The following is a 22014-nucleotide window of genomic DNA, read 5'->3' as shown; positions in this document are numbered from 1 at the left end:
TAAATTAGGATTTACCCTAAATCACTACTCCTTTTTAAGTTTGACCATGCCCACGTTTGAGTCGCGCACGTGTTTGGCATATTATAATTTCGGAGAATTAGTTGTCTTAATAATTCTACGGCACCTAATAGCATTTTCAAATGAGATGTCAAAATGTCCAAATTAGTAATAACGTTAATGAAAGACAGCATTAATGTTTTCCAACCGAGAAACCAAATCTGATGTGGCATGACATGTATTGAAATCTCTCTCCATTGCTACCAAATTTGATAGCACCTTCAGATTTTTTTAATTAATTATTAAATGCTTTTTATTAATTTTTTTTATTGGTTTAAACCATTATCATTTTGTTTCTTTTCATTACCAATGCAAAGAAAATACATATGAATTATTATTATGTTTAAAATTTAATATATCGGTTGGAGATCAAAAATTTAAAAATGCCAAAGTGCCACTTAAACCTTCAAATTTAAATTTTAAGTTTAAAATTTGACATCTCCTTTGGAGATGGTCTAAGTGCTAAACTAACTATTTAAATAAAAAGGGTCCATAAGAGAAAAATGTTGAGCTTATAAGGGTGAAATGATGGATCTATAAGGGCGTTTAATCTTTTGTGTACAATTTTACTTCGGCAATTGCAATAACGCTAATTTCACATCAATAAATCTAGGAAAAAAAAAAAAAAGGAGCCTTAACGAAACATTTCTGATACTGTTCACTTTTAACGTTAATTACATTTTTACTTTAAAAAGTCACTCTTGATACTTTTCACTTATAACATCTTTTTGTCATTTTGCTTAAAACTTAAAGTATTCAAGCCATTTTCATGTTTTCCTAAAAAAAAAAAACTTAGTTATAACTTATAAGTCCCAATTAAAGTTACATGTTGCACATGCTTTGTTGGGGAAGATTATTGCAGAACAATTTATTATTTAGGAAAACTAATGAAAATGACTTGAAAACCTTGAGTTTTAACGATAAAAAAAAGGGGTAAAGTACATAGTACCAGGATTAACTTTTTAGTGTAAAAATGTGATTTTTCGTTAAAGTGAATAATACTGGGAGCTTTTCGTTAAAATTCCTTTTATTCTTTTCTAGTTGGATGTTTTGACTGATAATTTTGTAGTATGATTTTTATTTATTTGGCAATTTAAAATGTTGAGTTCAATGTATTTGGGCTTGGAATTATCTATATATTAATTGGAACTTCTCATGAAAATGGTTTTCCACAACATATTTTTAATAAAAAACACTTGATAATTTTTTTTGTTAATAATAAGAACAAAAACAAGAGGCCATGACAATATTGTAAATAAATTAAAAGTAGAACTATTATAAATAAGTTGAACGTTGGTTGCAGTATTGTGAATAAGTTAAAGTTTGAAGGACATGGTAGTATCGTAAATGAGTTGAAGTTTAGACAGTATCGTAAATAAGTTTAAGTTTGGGCCCATCTATTTCTTCATAATCAATTGTTTCATAAGAACAATTAGTAGTGTCTTTAGAAATAGTTATCGATGCAAACAAATTTTAATTTAATTACGATAATGCCAGAGTCTCCTGTGCATTATTTAAGCTAGAAGTCAATGTGGGTAGCAAGTCCTAGATCTTCTTCTATACTAGTAGTAGCAGTAATGGGTGAATCGCTTTCTTAGGTAAGGTTTAGTTTCTTTATTAAAGCAGTAGCCGGCGAATCACTTTTATCAGTCTTCCAATTTCCCTCATCATCATTAAGGCCCTCTGGTTTCACTCTCAAATTGGAACTGGAACCGAGAAATATTAACGGTTTCGTTTGGTGCTGTTCCGCTTAAATTTATTACTAGAATCGTACGATTTGATTTACACTAATTCTGGTTCGGTTTTTGTCAGTCTAAGGTTCCGAATACTGAATCATTTGACTACCAAATCAAATTGGTATTCAAAGTTTACTTGTTTTTTTCTTCTTGTTTTGCATGCTTGCATTCAAATACGTTTTGTAAAATACGGTTTACAGTTTAATAAATTGAAACATGCTATTGTTTTGTAGCAAATATCTTAAAGATATGTAGTCCCTTGGTGTGATGCCTACTCTATTTGTTCCTTCCCCTTGTTTATCCTTTTAGGTACCGAGCTTTTAAGTAAAAATACATTAACCATTCAAAGATCAAGCAAACCCAAAAGACCCAAATCCCAAGATCAATAAGTCTTTGCGACAACAAGAGAGAACCCAAACCTTCCTAAACACACAAAGTAAACCAAAATTCAACAAATTTGAGCTAACATAAACTACATGAAACGATAAACACCCAATTCAACTATTTAATTTAATTAATTATTTATATTTACTGTTCGGTCCGGTTCTAAGTGGTTCTGTCAATATGAAAATCAAAACCGATATGAACGGTTTGGTTTGGTTCTTGAACCTAAGTTGACTTTCTTTTGTCAACAAGGGATTTTAAAGATTATTTTGTCGCAATTTGATTTGGTTTAGCACTTCTACGGTTTTTAGGGCCACCCCGGCTAGTAGACTCGTTTTTTAGACGAGTCCTACTAGCATTTCTTAAAGATGAATTACCTCCTCTCAGTCCTAACATTTTTGTGGAATTGGAAATTTTTTTAAGTATTCAACTATTTATATTATTATATTTAGCATACTAGACCGTATTTTGGACACACTGAAAAAACTCTACTAGTCGGGAACCAAACAGAGAGTCTCTTGACGAAACTAGAAACAACTAGAGGATAACCGACGTACAAATACCCCTGGAAATGTTCATGACAAATTCCATTCCAATACCCAAACAGCCCCTTCTTTCTCTCTCTTTCACTTTCAGTCTCTCTCTCTCCTCAAAACCCTACTCCAATCCCAAACCCCCACACAGCGATCACAACCAAAACCTCTCTAAAACCCTAGCAATGTCCTCGATACTGCTTCGTTCCCGTTCACTCTCTCGGCTATTAAAGGCCAATGGACGCCTATTGAGCTCCGATGTGTCTTCAACGCCTCCCAAAGAACCACTCGTCGAAACCCAATCCCTAATCTCCAATCCCACATCTCCACCTCCGCCTCCACCGCCGCCACCAAGCGCTCCGGCTCCGAACGCTTCAAGTAGCAAATCTTGGAACTTCCTCAAGTACTCCCTCATTGGCGCGATCACTGGAGCCACTGCTGCTGTTGGTTATGTCTCGTATGGTATGAGCTATGCTGGTCTGGAAATGTTGGTTTATTTTTGTCTGCTTGGTGTTTTTTAAGGGTTTTGAAGTGAAACTTGATGTGGGTTTTGGCTGCAAAGATTAAGAAAGGCTCGCTTTTTGGTGTTTTAGATTAATTCGTGATAAGGAATTTGTATATATCGGCGAATTGATTGAACAATGTTGAATTGCAAGATTTGGGATTTGATTTGGTCGTGATAATTGGGTTTCTCATTTTTATTCTTTTACTTTTTGGTTTGTGGAAGAGAAACTTGATGTGGGTTTCTGATAAACAGTTATTCTCTGTGTTTGTAATATTGGGTTAATGTGGTCGGTCTTATGTTTCTTGGTGAAAGATAGATTGAATCTTGGATTTGCATTCATTTTGCAGCATACTCTTTGGATGAAATTGACGAAAAGACCAAGGCTCTCCGAGCAGCACCTTCAACTATCAAGGTGGCAGATGATGCGTCTGCCCTTGAAGTAAGTATGACATAGAACTTTGTTTTAGGAACGCAATTACTTAGCTGTCCGCATGACTTAATAGTGCAAAATAACAATTTTATTCAAGTAACTTAACCTGAAAAAGAGACGAGGAAGAGAAAGAATGTAAGGATTCATTTGTATCGTGATGCGGAACAAGTTTTTAGATGATTACTTTGGTTGTAGTTTTTTCAATTATTAATACTTCAAAACATGTTTGATATGAAAATGGAAAATTGCCTGCAAATTTAGATAAATTTAAAACATGTTTGAGATGAGTTTATGAGAAGAGTGAAAATAGTCCAAAGCATTTGATTGACATGGTTTGGAAACAATATCCCGTCATTTTCTTAATATTGAATCCATTCTAGTGGGTTTAATGCGCATCATGTGATTGTCAGACACATAGGACTTGAAAATTCTTGACCTGAACAGAGGATGTCCTTCAACTGGTATTAGTGTTTGGTCAACTACCTTTGGCCCGGTCATCTGAGCTAACTTTGGTCAGTCCAGTGGGAGGGCTTGAACCATGAAAAAAAGTATTTTGTTAAAATATGGTCCAAGCCTTTATTTAGGACTGTTTTTCAAGGATTCAAATCCGCCTATCCGGTTTTGGTAACTCTATATACACCTATTCTATGCTGTAGTTTGCATGAACTGGGTTGCTTATTACTAAATCTTTTAACAGTTTGTTTATGTGTTCTAAGCTGTCTGCTACAGAAGACAGATAAGTAGTAGGTTGCATTTAGTTTGCATTGTATAGGTTGTTGGGCCTTGCTTTTTATTATACATTATATTATCATTATTACCTCCACAATTTGATGAGTCTTTAATAGACTAACATTTAGTGATCTATTTCTTCTGCAGAAATTTAAAAGTCGGGTATACTCTTCTGCAGTTACAGGTGAGGTCCTTAACCATGCAGTCTGAGAACCTTTTCCAGTCTTTTTTTTAATCAATGATTGACTTTTGTTAATTTTCTTTATTCTGGGTCCTGTTATGTAGATGATGCATTGAGTTAACCGCAACCTCTTTTGCTTTTACTTTTGTATTCTAGTAAATATATGTTATCTCCTGAGCATATAGTTACCTATTTCATTATGACCAACATTAGAAAATGAATGACAGAACTAGTCATTAATCTTTTGATCCAACTCTTTATCACAGAGTGGTGAATTGTTTACCAAAGCATAATATGTTTATATATTTTGATGATATATTTTCAAAAAAGTATATTGATTGTACACATTCTTTAGTGCTACTCCACGCTATAAAATTTGACAGAGCTCATTTGGTTTAACTTCTCACGGGATGAGCCTGACGTTTAGAAGCAGACGAATTAATTCTCATATTGTTGCTCACAGTATGATGATTTTTTTTTGTTTTATATTTCAGTTCCTGCTAAAGCAGTTGAAGCTTACATTGATGCAAGGAGGACGATTGAAGAACAAATTCGAGTATGTTTTTATTTTCTTTTAACCTTTTTTCTCTGCTTCCGCGTTGTGATTTTGATTGTAACTCTTGTCTAAAGAGCTTATGGTTGCTTGATTCAAATGTTTCTTACTCTCATATAGGGCTATACTGAACCATATGCGGAGAAGCTTCTTCCAGATTTACATCCCATGGAGAAACATGTTTTTACCCTTGTTCTGGATCTCCAGGAGACATTACTATACTCTTATTGGACGGTAAGGCTGGTTGAGGCATTTTTATCTCCAACACAAGACATTGCACTCTTATGCTGGCAAGATTTGGCATGTTCTTAGAAGATTTATTTGGTAGTCTTATGTACATGTTTATGCAATCTCATGATTTCTAGGCAATGATTTTTTTCCACATTTGTTCATGTCTTCGTAAAGTGTTCTGCATTGCAGTTTGGTAGTGTTATGTTCATGTTTATGCAATCTCATGATTTCTAAGAACGATTTTTTTTCCACATTTGTTCATGTCTTCTTAAAGTGTTCTGCATTACAGTTCAGAGCCTTGAAGGGTTTTTTTTTTTCTTTTCGTTTTGGTGTGGTTAATGACACTCATGTTTCTTTTTGGCATATAAAGCGAGAAAAGGGCTGGCAGACTATCAAAAGACCTGGAGTTGATGCTTTTTTGGAACATCTTGCTCAGTTTTATGAAATCATCGTGTATTCAGACTATTCAAATATGGTATTCAGTATTTCACTTATACGTTATTGTTACTTGTTCTCTTGGAAATTACTGACAGAGTTGTACTGTATTTTGGTAAATGTAGTATGTAGATCCTGTAATGGAGAGACTGGACACCAAGCATTGTGTACGATATAGGCTGGGAAAGGCTGCCACTAGGTATCAGAATGGAAAACATTATAGGGTAAGTTTGTTGGGCACTTGTTTCATTACATGATGTTCAATTTCCTCTTTTCTGTACCTTTTTGTTGATTTACAGCTTTTAACATGGTATTTATTTTGTATGTTTTGTGGCTCTAGCCTTTGCCAATGCAGTATCTCTCTAAGCAAATTGCTATTAACTGTCTCCCGCAACCAATAAGCTTACTTGTGTGCCATGTCAAACCATGAAATAATTGATGAACTCCAATGTGCATTCATTCGAAACCAGTTTCCTCCCTTTCTTGGTTAATTCATATTCTATTCTGATTTTGACATATGTGATTAGTAAAGATATGAGATGTAGTTCCTCTTGGCAGGACCTTTCAAAACTTAACAGAGATCCAAAAAAGATCATCTATCTGAGTGCACACGCACGAGAAAATAGTCTTCAGCCTGAAAATGGTGCTGTAATAAAGCCATATAAGAATGAGTTAGATGACACAGCTCTTGTGGATTTCATACCATTTCTTGAATGTAAGTCATCTGTGATTTTCATTTCTTGTAGCACCAGTGGACTTCACATTATTTCTATGTTAAATCAACTCCTGAAGCTTGTGAGAAATGCGTTACCACCTCATTGTGCTTGGTTTTTGTGCAGTTGTTGCCCGCAATCCTCCAGCAGATATTAGGCAAGTACTAGCATCGTATGAAGGGCGTGATATTCCTGCAGAGTTCATTAGGCGATCTAAAGAGCATCAAAAGTAAGTCTTAGTGTTTGTATTTAATTTTGTGATTAAAAAGGTCAACTGTGTCATTTTCATGTTTATTCACTTCATGCTACATTAACAAGTCACTAACACAATAGCTGTTGCTAATCCTCTCCTATTTGTACATAGAAATCCTAGCATCCTCAATACGACATGTTTGAGATTCATTGTATAATTCTTAGGGTGAAGTGCCGATTTAGTCTCTGAACTATTACCTCAATGAAAATTAGGTCCTTGAATTTATTTTTCGGTAAAATAAGTCCCTAAATTCATTAAAAATTGCTAATTTCATCCCTATTATTATATTTAAAGCTATTTTATCCAATTTTTCTTCAACTTAAGTCACTTGACACACTTTAGAGTGTAATACCGTCATTTTCTCGCCTATAAGCCCTTCACATTTCATATAGGTTGCGAATCTAACATCTAATTTACCCTCTAAAGTTAACTTACACTAATTCTTAAGTAAAACTATCAATTTACCCTCCAAAGTTAACTCCATACACTATTTCTTTATGGAAAACTACCAATCTACCCTCTAATGTGTATCACATGCAAGCAAACTTAAATTGACAGAAAATTGAATATAGTAGCTTCGAATATAATATTATGGATGTAATTGGCAGATTTTTATAATTCAAGAACTAATTTTTCTGAAAAAATAGTTTAGGGACCTAATTTTCATTGATGTGATAATTGAGAGACTAAATTGGCAATTCACCCTAATTCTTATACTACTGATGTTACTATTGTGTGATGTGAGAATCTGTCTCAATCTATGACATTGCAGGCGAATACAAGAATCGAAGCAGCAGGGTCGATTTTGGCGACGTTGAGATCAGGAGGCCGAGTCAAGAGTATTGTAAAGACTAGGTGATGTTTTCAAGTACAACTGGCTAAAGGATTTTCGAGTCAGTGTCAAAGTAGCTATCGAGAAAGTTCCGGAGAAATGAAATTTTGAATCGATCATAATTCTTTTGCGGCATGGATTTGACATTACAAAGTGTGATATTTTGGCGGAAAATTTCTATGAACAGCAGAATTTTGGCTCACAGCAATTGATATTTTGTAATGCCCTAGGAACAAAGGATTTGTAACTCGTTTATTTTCGTCGTTTCCAGCATCTGTGTTGATAAACATGTCTATGGACTGATTAACTGGAAACATCTGCTCAAGTTAGTCACTCAAGCCTATACGTTGTGGCAGATGGGACTTTGTCGTAGTGATGGAAATCAGTTCTGCTTATGCAACTCCGGTGCAGGTTTCATCCTCGCCGCTTCCCATTCTTCACTAACAATTTAATCCTTTAACGTCATTATTCTTCTAATATAAAACATATTTTATTCTTCTGCTGCTCCTCCCTTTTTCAGTTTTTTTGTATTTTTATTTTTAATTTTTAATTTTATTCATCAAATGTCTTCCATTTGCTTAATGGCAGAAATAGGTAATTTTATTCATCAAATATATTTCTGTAACTAGCCAAACTCATTTCATAATTAGGTAATTCAAAACTCTCAACTCATTTTTAGTTTTCTTTCATAGTTCTTAGATCCTTAATCATGATTTATGTAAAGCCAACAGTAGCAGCTGAGGTATTGGGTAATATCAGAGTGCCTGGCGAATAACGAATACAAAATTATGATATTATTCATTCAATTGAAATCAAATGGACAAGAGTAAAGACAACTATAAACGAAGTTATTTCTCAAACTATATTACAAGCATTATATGTAGAGACTTAAATATAAGAAACCCTACTGTGCAAAATTCCAAATATACCCTGATATAAAATCAAATCAAATCTTTAATTAAATTCTTAAATAAACTTATAAATTTCAACACCCTTTGTCACACTCAGATCCCAAGATATGTTCAGGATCGACACATGACGTCACTTACCTATGTACTTATCCAGCTATCATGTCTCGCCTTTGGGACACGATCAAAAACAAACAGACAGTTCAACAGTTTCCTCTTATTTCATGGTTGCATCTAACATTTGTGTTAGACTGTTAACATACCCAAGACAGGATCATGCCATCGTAATTCACCAATCCAAACTTTCTTGTGGCATTATCTAGCAAAAAAAACATAGAGTTCTAGAATTGCTCAATGGAACTCATCGAACATGATTCATTAGATTCCAGATTATTTAACGGCCATTTAACAACCAGGATGGCTATTTCATCTTCCACATATCTTATAATGATTTCCAACACAATCCTACAATCGCAATAAATAATTGATTCAAAGGTCCACAATTAACATACAACTACGTTGATCAACCAACCAGATTAAATATCACTTCACTAGTTTTAATAAAGCTAACCTCCATAACGTTTGCCATATTCTCTACTTGAAATCTAGATATCTAGCATTGTAACCCTAAGTTACAACCACAATTGGAAATTTGAGCAACTTCTGTCACGCCCTAATCCCAAAATATGTTCAGGATCGACACGTGACACCACCACACACATGTTCATCTTTCATGCCTCGCCTTTGAGACATGACCCAAACACAAATAAGTGGTTCGACAACACATTAATATTTTCTTTTTATGTTATGGCTGCATATAACCTCTGTGTTAGACTACCTATGTACCTTAAGGCAGGATCAAACCATTCGTAACTTTGACATTTGTCATGGTACTTTATAGCAGAAAACATAGAGTTCCAGAATCACTCAATGTAACTCGTCGAGCATAAATCACTAGATTTCAGACTACATAACAAAACCATATGACAACCAGGATTTTCATTTTGCTATCCACATCCATTACAATGTTTTTCAACATCATTCCATACTCACATCAATTAATCGATTTAATGACCCAAAGATGAATAATATAGCTATGCTAATCCAACAACCAAATCAAGTATTAATTCACAAAATTTAGTAAAGCCAATCGCTGTATTTCTTCACTTGGATCCCAAGCAATGTTGTAATCCCTAATTTACCAACACAAATATTTATCCTGAGCAATTTATGTTCACACTAATCTAGGGTTTTAGACTAACTCAACATAATTGACCAAAAGCTGGGATTCTGGACCACTCAATGAAATCTCACTAGGAAGTGGTCGTCCATTGCAGATTTACCAAGCAAAACCATAGACATGCATCAAATAGTGTGGCCCGCAATGCCGATTAACCAAGCAGGACCACCCATGAGCACCATGTAACCAAGTAGGTAGTGGCCCCCAATGCGGATTAAACAAGTAGAGTCACTCCTAGAATGTGTATGGTCCCCTGATGCAGATTAACCAACTAAGATCATATCCTATAGTACTAGGTAGTGATCACCCATCGCAGATATTCCAAGCATGATCACGCATAAGATGTGTATGGTCCCTTATTGTAGATATACCAAGCAAAACGATAATCTATAGTACTAGGTAGTGATCACCCATCGCGGATATACTAAGCATGATCACCCCTAGAATGCGTATAGTCCTTCATCACGGATATACCAAGCATGATCAACCCTAGAATGCGTATAGTCCCTCATCGCGGATATATCAAGCATGATCACCCATAAAATATATGTGGTCCCCCATTTCGGATATACCAAGCATGACCATAATCTATAATACTAGGTCGTGATCGCTCATCGCGGATATACTAAGCATGACCACCTTAGAATGCGTGTGGTTCCTCATCATAGATATACCAAGCAGACAGTGGCGAAGCTAGAAATTATCGGGAGAAGGGGCGGAATTTAAAAGGGTAAAAAATTCCAAAAATGACATGCCCCAACCTCGATATCCCTACATACCAGGGTAGGCATGTGCTGATCGACACTCGAGGGTGATGAAGCCATTTTAACATGCATGCAAGTAAAGAATAAGTAATTAGAACGATCATGCAAAAGCAGGAATGTGTTCAGAGTATACACCTACTAAAAATAATATGGAAGAATCACTAGGAAAAGATAAGAACAAGTGAATGATACCGATACTGAGGAGACTTGAGGATACCTATTAGAGTCCTGACGCCTGGATCATATACCTTGATCCTAAATCCTGAGGGGGCGCAAAAACAGAAAAGGTGAGTGGACCAAAGTTTATAATAATACTAATAATAGGAAAACCATTTCTATTTTTGAACATAGTAACCTCCTATTTTGAAAACTCATATATAATACTACATATAGATTTATGAAAAACCCTAGCATGCCATACAAAACATTTGTAAAACATGTACGTGTAAAATCATGCTCAATAATGTTGAAAACGCCGCCCGAATGCAAATTCATAAATCTCATCGATGATGTACTCAACTAGGGGTATCATAGTCCCCCGAAGGTAAAGCTGAATAACATGTCCATCACTTGAATGTGAAGCTGTATAAAATAGCATACATCCACACCGACACTAGCTATGGCTAGTGAAACTGTCCGACACTGCTTTTGGCAGTGAAGCTGGGGGTATATCATATATCATATATCATATATCATATCTCTCTCCTCCTCATCAACTGTGTCCTATGGCCATAGACATCTATACTCGTGGTGTGCGGGTGTGCTGTATGATAACCCACTAGGTAAGTACCAAAAACATATCTCAAAATCTCGTATCAAACATCAGAGCTCAAAAGCTCAAACCTCGTCTCATAAATCCATGATAAACCATAATCATAAATCCATGATAAACCATAATCATAAATCCATAATAAACATATTTTTGAATCCATAGAATTTCATAACTAACAATCCAATGATTCATAACCTTTAGTAATATATAAATCCGATAAATCATAATTATTCCGTAAAAGCAATCTAAATAAATTATAAGTATGAAAATCCGTAAAACATATTATAAATCATGCTCCATTCATAAAATATGCAATGCATGCTAGGCTACCACTCACAGATATTTTATTGTCTGATAGCCGCTTGAACTAGCATGAATGGGATCCCTTCCACCGATGTACCTAAACGCACATAAAGACCATTTAGTAAAACTCTACTAAAAGGGTTGAATTTGGGAAAACGGACGGCGGATTTGGACTCGGCACGTCAAGAAACCTAAGGAGGGTCCTTGAGTTCCCCCTATACGCCACCAAGGGGAGGTGGCCGGAAGGCCACGCGCCGCCGCATGTGACGGTTTCCAGTGAACGGAAACCCAATTTTTTGACTAACTCTAAAAATTACCAAATTTTATAGGCAAGTAGATCTCAATGAGAGGCACAATTTTCATACCTGGGCCAAAGTCCAATTCGGTTAGGAAACACCTTAAATCACCCTCGATCTGCCAGAACCCTAGAAATGGGTGTTTTCCAATTCGTCTTCAAATCGAACTCTGACGCCCCAAAACTTATGGGTGGTGGTTGGTGGTGGTACTTGTAGAAATGGTGAATTTTCGCCGATTTCCCCACGGTGCGGCCAACGCTATCCCCACGAAACCAAGACCAAAAATTGTTGGGTTTGTGGTGGAACTTGAAGAATGAGGGTCGTGGAGTCAAGTGCAGGTGGTGGCAAGCTTTGGATCACCGGAAAAACTACGGAAAAATTGACAAAAACCATCATTAGGAACCAAGTCGTGACATGGAGCTGGTGGGGGGATCCGGTGCTTCTCATTCTCTCTCCCTTCCCTCCTTTCTTTCTTTCCTCATTGGTCACTCTCTCATTTCCTCCTTCCTGATTAGGCAGCACCTTCCTCATTTTTCTCCTTTCTCTTTTCTCCTGTCCGTCCATCTCTTTTCTTTCTCTTCCTTTCTTTCCATCCCAGCCACAAATGTGGCATCATCTCATGGCTCCAACAAAATCTGGAGCCTTCCAGATTTATAGTTAAATGATCATTTTGCCCTGGACTTCATTCGTTAATAACTCCTTCGTTATAACTCCAAATTACGTTTCGTTTACGCCCACGCGTTCGTAACGATGAGTACTATGAGGCTACGCCAAGAAAATGGATCTTACATGACACAACAAGACGGTCAACAAAAGTCAACGTTTTACCTCGAAGGGCATTTTCGTAAATTTACATATTAAAATTATAAAAACCGTAATCTTTGGGGATTGTTCGTTACAAAAAAAATTTAGACAACTAAATCCTTTTAGATAATGGACAATATTAATTTTGTTCAACACAAATTTAGACAATCGAATCATTTTTGTATACTCTGATCCACCATTACAAACCAATAGACATTAGTGATGAACTTATAATTTCAAAACCCATTTAATTGAGAATTCAGGAGTAACAAAAATTAGCTAGGATATCAACTTCCGCTCAAATATAATCTCTCTCTTACCAAAAACGAATGGAGTATCAAAATATCAACAAGTCTACCTATCCTAGTAACAAAAGGCTCCATTAATAACCGAGTCGAGAAGTAAAAAACGACACCCAAGATTATAGATATGGGCAGAGCTGGCAAAGCTTGATGTTACACTGACCACAACATAAGAGTGCACTCGAGTCCCAAAATAATGGCAAGATAACATTGTAGAAAACGAAATCCCCTAGACTAGACCAAGTTTAATACCTTTGTATTGAACATTTTGCTACCTTCCCTTCATCTCTATTACCGTCACTTTCCTCGTTCATTACCTCAACATTAACAACGGTATACTCAGAATTACCACCATTTTCATTCCCATTTTGATTCACATTGCCCCTGGAAACTGATTCGTTAGATAATTCTTTGAGGCATTAAATCAAACACATGGAGTGTGTATAAAGACTAGCAAAAAGCAGTACGAGAGATAGATGGAGGAAGATTATCAAACACCTGGAGATAGGTGGAGGAAGACTATCAAACTCTGTCGGCGACCCACTCCTAATTCCGTTGTTCGACGACGAAGCATCAGACGCCTAGAGTTTCAATATTAATTGATCAATTAAGCAATTGGCAATCCCCAAATGAAAAAAAAAAAAAAAAAAAAAATCTTTCAACTCGAAATTGCTTATGAAACACAAAATTCAAATACCCAGAAACCCATTTGTGCAAAAACTAATTGAATTGGAAAAGAACGAACCATTGAGCTTTTGGGGTTGGGGGGGTGCGAAAAGAACGAACCTCTGAGCGTTGTTCTGGAAATAAGGGAATGAGGTGAAAAGGTAACAGGCTAAAGGCTTACACGTCGTCCCACGTACTTTTTTTAGATCACAAAACGAAACGGTGTCATTTTGCTTAAGGATTAAAAATAATAAAAAATTAACGCACTCTGCTGCAGCTGCAGAAAACCAGAGAGCGGGCTGAGCAGCTATCACTTCTAACGGGACCAGAGGGGCAGAAACCACCACTCCTAGGCTTGATTTCCGGCGAGAAGAGGGGTGGCCATCCTCCTTGCTCCTCTGTAGCTTTGCCGGTGGAAGCAGAACCATAGGCATTGTCTAATAGCGTAGGTAGTGATCACTCATCGCAGATATACCAATCATGATGACCCTTAAAGAACGTATAGTCCCTCGTTACGAATATACCAAGAAAGCCCATCCATGTACTGCACTGCTACATGGTGCAGTCACATCATCACACATCACATCTCATACTTCAACTCAACACCTATGATTTACACATGAGTAAATACACTATCAATCCCACGTGACTAACAAAATATATTGTCATACAAACATATAAGTTCTACATAATACTTCTAATATGGTTTCATGCTCGTCTTTCATACTGGCAATCACACATATCATTATATCATCTAGAAGTTCAATAATCACATAAATTTCAGTAAGGTGCCAATCGCATGCAAACCGAAGCATACATCCCTCAGGATGGCTCGTTGGCCAAGGTAGACCCACTAGGCTCTATGAGATATCTAGTAAGGTTAATTTCAGTACTTAAGAACAACTCAGAACATTTTGACTAGAAGTCAACCCTCAGTCAACCGGGTCAATGGTATGGTCAACAACCCTAGTAATCCAATCCGGAAGATTCGTATGTCAAATTTCCGTTATGTAAATTTCTAAGGTCCTCATATAATGCGTATAGCAACATACTATAATTTCATAATGACCCAACTATCAGATCCTCGTCTACTACACAGGTTAATAATCTAAGATTATTCAATCCGGAAGATACGTACATCGGATTTATGATCCGTAAATTTCTAAGGTCCTCACATAATACATACAACAACATACTATAATTTCATAATGATCCAACAGTTGGATCCTCGTCTACTACAAAGGTCAAGTGGCGGCCATTTACGAAACTATGATCAAACAACAGAATCATGCCAAACGGACAACAGAATTGAATTCAGGGCATGAAACTAAGCATAGAAACACAAGGTCAGTTTTTTGCATCCATTAGTTCAGACTATTTATACAGAAACCAAAACTAAAAACGCGTTTATTCTTAAAAACAAATACATGGAACCATAGTTAATGGTAGAGTTTGTTCTTGTCGATTTGTTTATTGAAGAATTCCACACAGGGAATTAGCTTTGCCGTCAAGCAATGCATTTGCACAGTTGTGCCGTTGAGCCAACGTCCAATTGGTACTCCATCAGTTTTTTGGACATTGACATGATACATACTTTTCAATTGCCATCTTAACGTTATTAGTGATATGTATATTAAACGTCAAACAACCAAGTGTGTATTCGACAATGATTAAACATACGAAAATCATAGATAAGGGGCACATGTTCGGACAAAAATGACCGAAAAAATTATAGAAATTGACCCAAGAAAAAGTCGGGTGTGTGTCTACATTCTTAGAAAAATAAACCATTATTAAATTGAAAAAAGAAAATATTATAAACATTGTCGGTGTGGTTTGAGCCAGGCAATAGGTTCAAACCCTGTGATATTTCTTGCGGATCATCCCATAGTTTATAGGTGTAGCTTTGATATTCAACGTAAGTTGTAAATATGGTAGATATTATGTTTTAATATAATAGATTGCAATTTATACTCCACTTCATTGAATAAATAATATATATCGTTGTACGTAAAAAAAAATAAATAAAGGAGATTGGGTTTGTCAACTAGTTTTCTCAAAGGTTAAAAACATTTGATTAATTAAAAAAAACAGTGAACATCATTGATAAAGAATACAAGTCCATAATAACAAATGCAACATAAAAACAATACAAACCTAACTACATAACATCCAAGCAACCAAAAAATAACGCCCATAAAGACAAAACTTACATCACTTTCTAAAGAACTTGAAAAAAATGACGCTTTCCATAAAGATGTTACCTTATGATAATATTCTTATAGAAGTGGTAAGAAATGTTCCATCGAATTATAGAAAACAAGGCTGGTTCTTGTGATTTTTTTTTTTGTTTGATGCTCTTGTGAATTTCTGTGTGTGTGACGAGATATTTGTCATTTTATAAAGAGTAATGCTATACTAACTACCTGGTTATACCTTCAATTGTACTCTCTCTCTCATCGAGATAGAGCCCATCAATGCATATGAGTCTCCTTTTTATTAGAGATGGTACAAATAATTATATAATTTGATGGTTAAAGTAGCATTTTTGTTTTACAAAATAGGGTTCGTGGAATCTTCCCCAACAAAACAAAAAATAAAATAAAATAAGTAATTCATAAAAATCTCCAACCCCACACAAGAAACAGAAAGCGATTGCGTCCGTTAGTCAAGTTGTGGATAGATGTTTGAAAACCAAAATCCGCCACCCATTTCTTAAAGGGAATTGTTATTAGCACTCTAAAAATCTCATTTTACATTCCAAACTTTCTATATTTGGAAAGAAAAATATATTGATGAGAAGTGTAGAATGAGATTTTTGAAGTGCCAATAACATTTCCCTTCTCAAATCCTATGTCACAAAAAATTCTCCGGAATATAACAACTGTTGAGTCGTTATCATACAACAACTGTATTGCATAGATTGTAGTACAAACCCCTCTTCCCATATTTTCCACTTTCATCTTCTTCGTACAACTCTTTTTTTTTTCACCCAATAAGTATGTACTACAACCAAACCTTCAAACTTCAACCCCTACCATTTATAACCACACCCACAACTAAATCCGTTTAACCCAATGCCCCTCTCTCCCTCCTCTCCAAACCCAAAAGTCAACAACGATGGCTCCACCTCTCCCTCGCTTACTCCTCTTCTGTTCTCTCCTCCTCCTTTGCCTCACCATCCCCGCTTTAGCCCACAGCGGCCACGCCGACGACGACGAAACTGAACCCGCCACCAACGACAGCGAAACCCCGCATGACCTCCGTTCGAGGCCTCTAATATTAGTCAAGATTTGGTGCCTCATCATAATATTTTTTGGGACGTTCGTACCCGGAGTTTCGCCTTATTTCTTCAAGTGGAATGAAGGGTTCTTGGTTTTGGGTACGCAGTTTGCTGGAGGTGTGTTTTTTGGTACGGCGATGATGCACTTTCTAAGTGATTCCAATGAGACTTTCAAGGACTTGACCAAAAAAGAATACCCTTTTGCATTTATGTTGGCTTGTGGGGGATTCTTGCTTACAATGCTTGCTGATTGTGTCATTTCCTATGTGTTCCTCAAGAATAAGAGCGGTGTGTCTGCTGCTGATCTTCAGGTTCAGGGTAAGTGCTTTTGGTGTTTTAGATTTTGTTCTCTTTGCTTGCTTAGTGAGTGAAATTTCTTGAACGGGAAATGATTAAGACGCACGCTTTTCAGCCTTTTCACACGCCCTCTTTAATCATTTCCGTCGATTTTGTTTGATTCTTTCAAATCCGATGGCTAGAAGTATAGAAATATACTTTCTGCCTGTTTTCGTTTGAATTATTCAGTTGGATGACCAGAAATATAAAATTATAAAGGGACTAAAAGTGTGTTGAAAATCAGTCCTTGAATAAACAACTGTTTGATGTTGGATTTTTGTTTTTTGGTAACAACTGTAGTCTATGAGATTTGAACTCCGACCTCCTCAAACTTAACAAAGTGGAGACGGGGGTGCCACTAAACGAACTGTATGTGTGTTTTTGCTGAGAATTGTGATTGCAACAATAATTTATGAAGCAAAACTAAGCTTGAGGTTGACTGTAAAACTAAGACAGTCGTGATAGTTTATTTTTCACTACAGGTAATATTGAGCAGGGAAAGGGTGGTCAATATGGCACTCAGGTAAGATATATACTTGCTAATTTCATATATCTTCTGGTGGTAATCGTATCAGGATTTCCATACGTATTGGGGGATTACTTGGTGGCCGTTCTGAGACTAACTCGAAACTTGTTTTTGATTGACCCGGCAGAGCCATAACCACTTTGCAAATGCAGTGGTTGCAAGCGCTACTTCACTTGGGGACAGCATCTTGTTGATAGTAGCCTTGTGTTTCCACTCTGTGTTTGAGGGCATTGCAATTGGAGTCGCTGAGACTAAAGCCGATGCTTGGAAAGCCTTATGGACAATTTCTCTTCACAAGGTATTTGCGGCCATTGCCATGGGCATTGCTCTCCTTCGAATGATGCCTAACCGTCCCTTCTTATCATGCGCTGCCTACGCTTTTGCATTTGCTATTTCAAGTCCTATTGGTGTGGCAATCGGAATCCTAATAGATGCGACAACCCAAGGAGCTGTGGCTGATTGGATATTCGCGATTTCAATGGCTCTAGCATGTGGAGTGTTCATATACGTAGCAATAAACCATTTATTGGCAAAGGGCTATACACCCGACAGAGCAGTTTCAGTTGACAAGCCCCAGTACAAGTTTCTGGCAGTTTTGTTAGGCATTGGGGTAATAGCTGTTGTGATGATTTGGGACACTTGAAGTCATTGTTCGTGCATGATTTGTTTGTGGAAGATTGCGTTCGGAAGTATAGATTCGTTAGTAGCAAGGCAAAGGGTTGATATATGTAATTTTGGTTTTATTTTGATTTTTGCAATCATAAGTTATTAGTTCAGGATAGAGAGCAGTGTTGTAATGATCGCCAAATGTTTTTAATTCGTATGTGTTGTAATGATCGCCAAATGTTTTTAATTCGTATGCATATTGATACAGTTATAAACAGATGCTTTCCGGGTTTATATATATAAGCAATATCTGGGGCAGAGGATTCGAGCTCAGTACCTCGGGCGCAGGAGTAAACATCCTTAACCACTTATGACCAGTCCCTTGGCCTTTCCAGGTCAAGCAGCATATCCTAATGCCATTGAACTACAGCCTATTGCCATCGTCTTGTGTATTCATTTCTTCTGTTTGATTTGCACAAGATTCACTTCTCAAGTCCAAAACAAGCTGTATAATGACACACTGAACCGTTCATTTTTTTCATGCACCACTGCAGAATGGCTTGCTACAATCTTCTCAAGCTCTCTCTCCTCCTCTGCCTCATCCTGGGCCAACAGTGGCCAAGATGACGATGAAAGCAACAAGAGCGACAACGTTCACACCCTTCCCTCCAAGCCTCTAATACTGGTGAAGATTTGGTGCTTGGTTTTGGTGTTTGTTGGGACATTTGGAGCCCGAACGTCGCTCTACTTCTTTAAATGGAACGAGGGGATCTTGGTTCTTCGCACGCAGTTTGCCGGGCCTGTATTATGTTCATTCACTTCTTGATGCGTGCCAATAACTGTGATCCTATGCTATATTATTTTATGCTTACACCAAACCTTCGACTTTTTTCTCCTGCACCAGTAGAACATGGCGTGCTACAATTTCCTCAAGCTCTCTCTCTCTCTCTCTCTCTCTCTCTCTCTCCCTCTTCCTCTTCCTCTTCCTCACCCTCTCCACATTGGCCTATAGCAGCCACAATGATGTTGAAAGTGAAACCAACAAGAACGACATTCCCAGCCTTTCGCACCAAGCCTCTAATACTCGTAAAGATTCGTGCACAGTTTTTTTTTTTTTTTTTTTTTTTTTTTGGGACATTTGCAGCCGGAATGTCGGCCTACTTCTTAAAGTGGAACGAGGGGTTTCTGGTTCTAGGCTCACAGTTTGCTTGTGGTATTTTTCTGGGAACAGCTCTTGTGCACATTTCAGGTTGATTCAAACAACACTTTCTGTGGTTTCGTATGTGTATACTAAGCAGGACAGTGACCCTCAAGTTTAATGTTTCCGGACCATCCCTTCTTATCATGCCCGGCATATGGTTTTCTGCCTCCATTTCCATTCCAACTGGTATCAGAGATGGGCACAACTCAAGGTAGAAGGCAGATTGGATCTCCGCCATTTCGATAGGTGTGGCAAGCGGTGTGTTCATGTACGTATCCATAAACCATCTACTTTCAAAGGGCTATACAGCTCCCATGGCAGTCTCCGTTGACACACCCCATTACAAAGTTTCTGGTTGTGTTGTTTGGGATTGTAGTAGTAGTATCGGTTGTCACAATCTGGGACACTTGATATAATCGTGCCAAGCTCGATGTCTATTTGATTCTATCCTCGATATCGCTGGTAAAATGAATAAAAATAATGCTAACTATTGATTATCCTGTTCACCTTGATTCATGACTAGATTCCCACTAAAGCACAGATTCATAATGGAAAAATTGGCATATATATGCAGCACAGACAATCAATGCAGTCTGTTCTTCAACTAATCACACAACTCATGATTATTAACACCAAAGTGAAACAGTTTATTTGAAAAGCTTCACCGTAAACAAACCGAAAGACATAATTTCAGAAAGGAGAAACCCCCAACGGTTGCGAAACTTCTCCTTCAACACTTGTTTTAACTGATTTCAAGCAGGTGGTATTGCTGTTAAGAACTCTATCATCGTATTGTAAAAACTGTCTCGTTTAGCCACTCAAAAAAATGACGCTCCGAATGAGAGATTCTTGATATATTCTTATAAAAATAGTAAGAAATGGGGTTTGGGGTCTGTGGAATATTCTTCAAGAAGACCAAAAAATTACAAACAAATAATTCATGGCAAATCTACAACCCCACACAAAATACAGAAAGCGATTGCGTACGTTTACTCCAGGTCAAGTCGTCGATGGCTGTTTGAAAACCAAAATCCACCACCCATTTTCTCTTCTTCTATGTCATCAAATATTCTAATAGTCCTCCGAAATATAGTCATTAAATCTTTATTTTTTTACGTTCTAACTAAAAACTTGGAGTTTAAAAAGTTAGAAGTATCCGACAATTCAGATAACCATATTAAATCCTGTCAATATCATACAACTGTATTGGGAGTGTATTCAATTTCATCTTCATAGTACAACTCTCTGTTTTTCTTCCCCCCATAAAGTACGTACTACAACCAAACCCGTTAAAACCAATGCCTCTCTCTCCCTCCTCTCCAAACCTACAAGTCAACAACGATGGCTCCACTGTTGGTATATGGTCCAGCCCATGATGAATGTTCTAGATTATTCTAGTAAGCAAGTGAGGTGGCTGGAGCATGCTAGACAATTCTAGCATGTTATTAAGTTGATGGAAGAAGCTAGAGAGTACTAGCTTCCTTGGTTGCAAATGGAAAGATCTAGAAGCTACAATTTCGTGGCTAATCTAGAATTATCTAAATTAGAGGTTGGTAGAATATTCTAGAAACTAGAAACTAGTTCTAGTTTGTAGAAGGAATTAGAAACTAGTAGAATGTCAAGCCCTCACCTATAAATATGGGTGTAGTGTTGTAATCAAGTAACCAAGTGTGAGTAGCAAAGGATCAAGTCCAAAGCTAGAGTTCCACTCCAAGAGTGAGAGTGAGAGTGTTTCACTACACATTGTGTGAGTGAAGTTTAGAGTGATAGAAAATGTGTATTATACTTTCTTGTATTCATCAAGCCTTGTCTTTGGCTTGGTAAGACTACTCTTGTTGTACTCATCATTTTCATATAGTGAAGATTGATCGTTGTTCCGTGGACGTAGGCATAAATTGCTGAACCACGTAAATTCTTGGTGTCCATTTTCTACTTTACTTTGTGCATTCTCTATCTTGTAGTACCGACATTCCTAACATCCACCTCTCCCTTGCTTACTCCTCCTCTCTTCTCTCCTCCTCCTTTGCCTCACCATCCCGCCTTAGCCCACAACGGCCACGATGACGACGATGAAACTGAACCCAACACCAACGACAACGAAACCCCACATGACCTCTGTTCAGGCCTCTAATACTAGTCAAGATTTGGTGCCTCATCATAATATTTTTTGGGACGTTCGTACCGGGGTTTCGCCTTATTTCTTCAAGTGGAATGACGAGTTCTTGGTTTTGGGTATCCAGTATGTTGGGGGTGTGTTTTTGGGTAATGCTATGATGCACTTTCTGAGTGATTCCAATGAGACTTTCAAGGACTTGACCCAAGAAGAATACCTCTTTTGTGTTTATGTTGGCTTGTGTGGGCTTCTTGCTTACAATGTTTGTTGATTGTGTCATTTCCCATGTGTTCCTCAAGAACAAGAGTGTTGTGTTTGCTGC

The 22014-nt window shown here is 37.1% G+C and overlaps 2 protein-coding genes and 1 long non-coding RNA gene across 4 annotated transcripts; 2 read left to right on the top strand and 1 right to left on the bottom strand.

Moving 5' to 3' along the window:
- The first annotated feature begins 2653 nt into the window (after positions 1-2653).
- LOC137715942 (mitochondrial import inner membrane translocase subunit TIM50) lies at positions 2654-8067 on the top strand. Of its 2 annotated transcripts, XM_068455308.2 has the most exons (10): positions 2654-3172; positions 3563-3654; positions 4522-4558; positions 5050-5111; positions 5229-5342; positions 5710-5814; positions 5900-5998; positions 6333-6489; positions 6614-6716; positions 7513-8067. In XM_068455308.2, the coding sequence occupies exons 1-10, from the start codon at positions 2749-2751 to the stop codon at positions 7556-7558; spliced, it is 1239 nt and encodes a 412-aa protein (XP_068311409.2). In that variant the 5' UTR covers positions 2654-2748; the 3' UTR covers positions 7559-8067. The 2 variants fall into 2 exon arrangements, with proteins under 2 accessions (XP_068311409.2, XP_088547002.1); XM_088690876.1 differs by lacking the exons at positions 6333-6489; positions 6614-6716; positions 7513-8067 and adding an exon at positions 6115-6297 and having other exon boundaries at positions 2741-3172.
- Positions 8068-13018: 4951 nt separating this feature from the next.
- On the bottom strand, positions 13019-13788 carry LOC148697865 (uncharacterized). Its single transcript, XR_015960307.1, has 3 exons — positions 13707-13788; positions 13460-13542; positions 13019-13345 (listed from the first exon to the last, which is right to left on the bottom strand). It is a non-coding gene; the product is annotated as an uncharacterized LOC148697865 (long non-coding RNA).
- A 2790-nt stretch (positions 13789-16578) lies between these two features.
- LOC137716053 (zinc transporter 11-like) lies at positions 16579-18653 on the top strand. Its single transcript, XM_068455447.2, has 3 exons — positions 16579-17228; positions 17729-17769; positions 17900-18653. The coding sequence occupies exons 1-3, from the start codon at positions 16748-16750 to the stop codon at positions 18413-18415; spliced, it is 1038 nt and encodes a 345-aa protein (XP_068311548.2). The 5' UTR covers positions 16579-16747; the 3' UTR covers positions 18416-18653.
- The last annotated feature ends 3361 nt before the right edge of the window (positions 18654-22014 follow it).

Source organism: Pyrus communis, chromosome 3 (assembly GCF_041283825.1).
Source record: "Pyrus communis isolate YQ-2024b chromosome 3, ASM4128382v1, whole genome shotgun sequence".
In the NCBI taxonomy this organism is placed as follows: Eukaryota; Viridiplantae; Streptophyta; class Magnoliopsida; order Rosales; family Rosaceae; genus Pyrus; species Pyrus communis.
The sequence above is the reverse complement of the archived record's forward strand: the minus strand, read 5'-3'. Positions and strand labels throughout refer to the sequence as shown.